At 46.6% G+C, this 6806-nt stretch overlaps 1 protein-coding gene across 1 annotated transcript in view; it reads right to left on the bottom strand.

Annotated features, from left to right (window-relative positions):
* ASAH2 (N-acylsphingosine amidohydrolase (non-lysosomal ceramidase) 2) overlaps positions 1-6277 on the bottom strand; it is a gene marked incomplete at its 5' end in the record, with an annotated part of 18063 nt that extends 11786 nt beyond the window's left edge. The window contains 6 exons of the mRNA XM_010293152.1: positions 1787-1873; positions 2257-2382; positions 3852-3972; positions 4904-4981; positions 5590-5717; positions 6101-6277. Coding sequence (XP_010291454.1) covers positions 1787-1873; positions 2257-2382; positions 3852-3972; positions 4904-4981; positions 5590-5717; positions 6101-6277 — 717 coding nt within the window. The remainder of the gene's footprint in view (positions 1-1786; positions 1874-2256; positions 2383-3851; positions 3973-4903; positions 4982-5589; positions 5718-6100) is intronic.
* Between the last annotated feature and the right edge of the window lie 529 nt (positions 6278-6806).

Consider the following 6806-nt stretch of genomic DNA (forward strand, 5'->3'; position numbering starts at 1 on the left):
TTCCGAGATTCAGCTATAGGAATTATTTCCTCATTCTGTTGACACCTTCCAATGGCCTCTTCCAGGTGTTAAAGCAAGAATGTATTTCCCAAGCTCCTTTGCTTCTATCACCCTGTCTCTACACCCTGCATGCCCCGAGTCCTGCAAGCTCTCCCTGTCTCAAGCAACACAGGGAGGACACTCTGCGGTCAGCAGTTTTGTGCATGCCTTTCTTTCTACAGCTGAAACATGCCCCTATTCCACAAGGATGGCAACTTCTTTTTCCTAGTTGCAACCTTCTGGCATTTCACAGAATCATTAAGGTCGGAAAAGACCTTTAAGAGCATCAAGTGCAACCATCAACCCAACACCACCACGCCCACTAAACCACGTCCCGAAGTGCCACGTCCACACGTTTTTTGAACACCTCCAGTGATGGTGACTCCACCACCTCCCTGGGCAGCCTGTGCCAATGCTTGACCACTCTCTCTGTAAAGAAATTTTTCCTAATCTCCAGCCTAAACCTCCCCTGGTGCAACTTGAGGCCATTTCCTCTCGTCCTATTGCTGCTTACCTGGGAGAAGGGACCAACACCCACCAAAATGTTGGAGAATGCGGCCATTGGTCCCGCTGCCTCTCACATGCCAAGCGAGCGCTTTACCACTTGAGCTAATTCCCCTGCGTTTCTCACGTCTTAGACCAGCGAGAAGAAATGTTTTCTATGAGAAAGATGCACTTTGTTGCATTCATTGCTTCGAAACGCATGGACTTTACCACGCATTTGCTATACAGCTGACAGCTAAGCCATTCAGCCTTCGGTGAATGGTTTTCTGGCACACGTGCCTCGCGTTGGTACGTAGAAAGTGTTGCCAGAAGTTATACAGGTTTAGTAGCATTCCTGTAACTGCAGGAAGGAATAGAGGGGACGGCCTTTGAAGGCCAAGAGTCTGCAGTGTTAAAAATGACAGCGATGTTTTCCCTTGCCATTTGATACACATGCCGGGCTGCTCTGACTGGGACAGTCTTTCACGTCCAAGTCAAGACCAGCCTGGCGTGACTTCAGGGAAAGCATCTGAAATGGCGATTAAAAGGAAAGCTCCGCGATCAAGCCTTCTGTTCTTACTCCTCTGCTGGACCCGTTCCAGTGCCGACAAGCTACTGTCCCTGAAATGGTGCCGAAAATGTCCTCTTACTGGCTATTCTCACATTACATGAAGCCACTGAAGAGGAACCGGTGAATTCAGGTGACTTTTGAGCCCAAGGACACAGGCGACGCAAGGGAACCCGTAGGGTGGAGGACACCGGCTGAGTAAATGCAGAGTCAAGCAGGGCAAGATGAGTATCTTTCGTGGATGTTTAAGCTGGCACATTTTAACTCGCATTGGCGTTAGTTTGGGAGTGTGACGCCAAAGCTGGCCAACAAGTGGTATGTGGTGGTGTCTCTGAGCTCTTCTAGGAGTCTTCAACACCAGCAATTTTCCCACCATGAAGCCTGTGAGATGTGTGCATGGGAGGGAGGGGGAAGATTACAAGGAGCAACATCCACATTACATACCGGTGAGGAATATTGAGATTAAAAGCCCAAAACAATATTTTCAAACTGCAACACCTACAATGATGTATCTAAATAAAAGTGTGTGCTTCCTGAATAATCATGAAACCTTTCCTTATGCATACAAATATGGACTTTAGGGTAATGTAAATCTACAAACGTTCACAAAAACAGGTGCAAGAAAGCTGCTTAAACGGCCATGTATTCCTACAATAACAGCATTCACGCACACTCGTAAAGCAAAATATTACTTACCCTTGCTTTCAAGTAGATATTTTGCCCTATAATTCTCGTACTGTCAAACATGTCGTTACCAGGACCCATGGCCATGCACATCGTTGCCTGTTAAGAAATTTGTTTAAATGCTCGTGGTGAGTTAATATGGAGAACATGTGGCACTGCAAAGCGGATGAGTTCACAAGTGAGTGTCACACTGTGGGAGCTAATTGCTTCTTGCTAGCCATCTCAGATTTGGGCACTGCGTTACTACGCTAACCTTGGCAGCAAGGTAAATTTAAGTTTGGGCTGAATGACCAGAAAACAGGGTGTACGAGGACAAGACACAGTAAGTTCCTGAAAGAGGTATTCAGAATAGACCAAAAAGAGCTGGGTTTTTTTATGTCCTCTTCACGCACAACGGTCCACCACATGGCTCTGTATCTGCTGCTCCACCCCGAGTTTCCTCCTCGTCAGAAGTTAGTGTAGATCAGGTAAGACGTACTTACCCCCCCCACGGGACAGGAGCTCTGTGGGTTGTTGCACGACTCCCCTGTGTTTATGCAGAACGGGCCTTTGGTGTTGGGCGACACATCTCCCAAGTTGGAGGATGCAAAGGCGGCAACAAAAGAGCCCTGCCAAAAGCAGACGCGGTCAGATGGGTTTTAGTGCCCTGCAGTGATTGCAAACATCACCCGCAGCCTTCCCTGCAGCCAAGGCTGGCGTTACAGCCAGCTGATGAGCGTGCGATGCTGGTAAACATTTCTGAAGCGACTGGGGGGACTGGAATGGGGATTTAGGAGTGTCCCAAGGGTTAGGGACAGGAAGAGCACGGGCGAGTAGGATGCACAGGATGCAACTGCCATTTCAGGGGGGCCTTCACACCGCCTCGGTATCCAGACAGCGTTGCTCCATCTACCTCTTCCATCCCAGTGGCAGCTCTCCCTCCACGCCCCCAGTTTCTGACGTTACTGATCAGAGGTTAATGGATCATTGCAGCACCTTCAACGGGATATTTTTTTTTTTGTCAGGCTTTCACCGTGACTGATTTACCAGGTGAGAGTTATTGGATCTGACTGCAGGAGTTAACATCAATACTCCTTAGAAGCAAGGCTGGTTACACACTGAGTGCCAGCTGAATTCAGCTCCCACACATCATGTCTTTTTTTTTCCCCCTCTTTTAGAGATGGGATGCGTCAGCGCCAGATATTTTGATATATTATCAGCTCTTAAACCATTCTCTTCTAAGATTGCTAGACACAACGTTCCCAGCAGACCATACAGCTAAATATTGACTCTCGCAAACACTTCTTAGCTTTGCGTGCATGTCAACTTGCACTGACTTGCACCCATAACTATGCACTAGAGTCGAGTCTTGTTAAAAGCTTTTAGATAATCCACTATAAAAAGAAACATTTGCAAGCAGGAATTCGGTGGACTTCTTTTATTTTCCATCTTTGGTATAAACTCTACCTGTTCCTCTGCCCAGAGTATTAAAAATAGGAATTGGGCAACTGTTTCAAGGTACATGCTGGAGATAGATACACACAGGACAGCCTCTTAATCAACCCATGACTCAAAGCGTCTGTGAGGTGGGTTCATGTCCATATTTACATTTCGGGTGAAGTCATGCTTTTTAAAGGAGCTGTGTTTGCACCCTGAGGATGGCAAATCTTCCAGATAAATGAAAATCAGAAGGCAGAACTGGCTGGAAGCCATAGGAAAGAAGTAAGTGGGGCTGATCACAGACTTGATGCCACTTCACAGATGCGATACATCCTTTTGGATCAAGTATCCCACGTGTCTTTCTAGTATTTCCAGCAGTTGAATCAAAATAAATTTGGTTTATTCCTAAAGTCTAAATAAGTGCCACTGATTACTAGTTTGGAAAGCCAAGAGTGCACCTTGTAATTTCTCTTCTCTGGAGGAAGAAAGCAAATAAATCAAAGCATTCATCTTTGTCCTCCTTTTTCTGTGTTTACCCTGCTGTCCTATTTCATCATTTGAAAGAACCTGCTTTGGCCCATAGAAAGCACCAACCATCCCCTCCCTCTCTGCAGCACTTTTTCCCCCATTACTTTCAGTAGTCTGAAAACACTCCCACCTCTCCGGGAAGCATCCCCTTGTTCTTCTCCTGTTCGAACAAGTAAGATGCGTAGCCCACGTTGTCACTGTTCACAAGATGGTTTGAGTTGTTCATGCTGACCGGGTGGACAGCAAACCAGCTGAAGAGGAGTCAGAAGACACACAGAGGAAATGTTCAATCTCTACGTTGGCAATTGACTTGTTCAATCTATATATCTGCAATTGACTTATGGGAATTTTCTTTGGGAGAATACAAACGCAGACTGCTGGTACCGAGGGATGGATTAACAAGGGCAGACTTATTCCTGTCCTCTCCCTTCCTGACCAGGAGGCCTCATGGCTACGATGGTCCAGGCCTTGAGGCCACAAGAATTTGGCACCGTAATCATCAGGGCCACCAAGAGCTATTTCAGACCTGAACTGACTCTTTTCTGAGTCCAGAGAATTACGTTTTGGAGGGGTTTTTATTTTCTTGCTTCAGAGAAACAAGGAGTCAACAATATAAAAAAGGAAAAAAAAGAACCCTTTCATTCTTATGAAAAAGACAACCCTCCTCTTCCTCTTAACGCAGTGAGACTCTCACTTGTGACTTCTAAATTAGGAAAACACAATTATGACTTTGTTACTGCACGTTACTTCATTTGCCTGGCCTCGGGCTCCGAACTTGGCGTAGCCAAACGCTGCCCCACAGGTCTGTCGACAAGGCGGGCGTCGTAAATGCCGCCTGGGGAGTGGCACGCTCCCCACGAAACACGGGCCATTAAAGAACATAACGGAGAGAAGCGGGTGCTGGAGATGCTGGGGCCAGGATCTGCTTGGAGGGACACAGTGAGAGCCGCAGAGGGGATTTTTTTCTTCACTCCTACAAGGGAAGACCAGCTATGGTCATCTTCCTCAGATGCCTTTGGGTGGTGCCAGGAGAGGTACCCAGCCATAGGTGGGTCAGGGGCTGCTGACCCTCACAGCAAGGGTCAGTGTTGGGAAGGAGAGCTTGTGCAGAAAGACAGAACTGCTACAGAACTGTGGTTTGTGAGGATTTGGAGAAAAACACGTTACTTCAGTGGCCAGTACCTGATAAGGCCTAGTTCCTGTCCATTCCCATCTACCATCTTCAGCATCACCATTTCTTTATCTGTGTTGGATGAATACCTGGAAAAAAAACCAAAGCAGGGAACTACCCTTAGCGCCAGAGCTCTGCATTGCTAGGACATGTTAAACCTCCACTAGGTTGAGCAAGGAAATGAAGAGGTTATTACAGATAATACCAGAGCACAGTGAGACCTTAGAAGAGCACCTGAAAATAGCTGTGTGAAGGTAAGGGAAGAGTTATGGTTGTTGCTCACCTCAGGCACTGCTTCTTCAGGGGGTGGAGAGAGGAGCTCTCTCCAGACACAAATTTATGCACGAGGGATGGCACTTTAATGCTGTCTGACTCAAATGCTAATGTCTACTAAAGACTTCTTTTTTTCTTTTTTTTTTTTCTTTTTTAAAACATAAGGTCACATCCTTGACCAATACCTCACATGCTTAGAGGAGGCAACCACAACTTTCAAGCCCACTCTTGCAACTAATCTTCGGGGATGCACACACTCAAGCGCCCAGGATGGCAACAGTGTCATTCTGCCATGGTCTTGGGTCCACATTTTCAACCAACCCACAAATGACCAGAAGCGCCAGCTGCAAGATGGCTGTGTCATGGTCCCAACCAAAGGGTCCTCTTTGGGGCACTGTTCCTCTCCCGCTTGAGGAGCTTTTACCTGCTTCGTTCGGACGCTGGATTCTCAAGGTAGGAGAACGGGCTTCGGTTGATCTGGCTGTTTTCTACAGCGCCTCTGTTTATAAAAAGCCTTCCTCTCTTCATGTTCTGATGCGCTATATCAATGCTCTGAAAAGCAGGAAGACAGGGAATATTAGTCCATGCATGTAAGGCATATGTGAACTTATCTGCAAAAACTCTCTCCTCCCCTCGCTGCCTGTCCCTAACTCTTCCTTGGGAATTTGAGGGCTTTTTTTTTTTTAAGTAGTCTAAAATTCTAGAAAATTATGATAAAATTTTGAAACCACACACAACTGTCTCTTTCTAAAGAAAGACTTCAAGGCTTCTTGATTTTTGATCTGATTTCACTGGTAAGCATAAACCCACCTCCAAGTGTGTTTTAAGACTGTGACATTTGGAGGTGCTACCACGAACATCACAGCAAGAGCTCTGTTAGTCACAAAAAGTCTCCCCTCATGGGCTCTCATGGCAACAGACTGGATGACACTGACCTTTACGATGCCATTCACGATAGCGTTGAGGGACGGTCTGATTAGCCCTTTGCTAGTGATCCAGAAGAGGGTGTACTGGAAGTAGCCACCAGGCCCCGAGTGCGTGTGGGTGCCGCTGAGGATGACGTTGTCCTGTCGGTACAGCTCACCGTACTTGCTCTTCAGTTTCTTGAGCACCTAAGAGGAAGGAGGTAGGCCTAAAAAAAACTTTTTTCACACCCAAAGGCCACAGAGATTTGTATCAGCCCTTGCAAAAACCCCAGCCATCCATCTTCCTCCTCGTTCTTCTCTTTTTGCCTGATGCTCCCATACTGGTGTCACAACAAGTAGCTGTTTATAGCTGTTATAGCTGTTTACTTAGCAAGAGCCTTAAAATAATAATATCTGGTAAGCGAAGACCTCTGTGGCCATCTTGCAGTGAAGCCCAGATCATCCAAGGAGTCCCCAGTTCTCCGGCATCTCCCTCCCTTCTCTGTGGGCATTACACAGGCCCCATGATAATGTGATTTGAATGTATTTGTGATAATTTTTCTGCTAGGAAAAGCGCGGTCAAAGTCCAGCCTTATTTGCTGAGGAATCAAAAGCTTTTCTTTAGCAGAGACATGACGTCTGTCCAAGATCACACTGCAAGGAGATCCCAAAGCAAATGGCCAATGTGTTTCACAGAAACACTGAAAACACTGAAACACTAGGTTGGAAAGGACCT

Source organism: Phaethon lepturus, unplaced genomic scaffold (assembly GCF_000687285.1).
Source record: "Phaethon lepturus isolate BGI_N335 unplaced genomic scaffold, ASM68728v1 scaffold21548, whole genome shotgun sequence".
NCBI lineage: Eukaryota > Metazoa > Chordata > Aves > Phaethontiformes > Phaethontidae > Phaethon > Phaethon lepturus.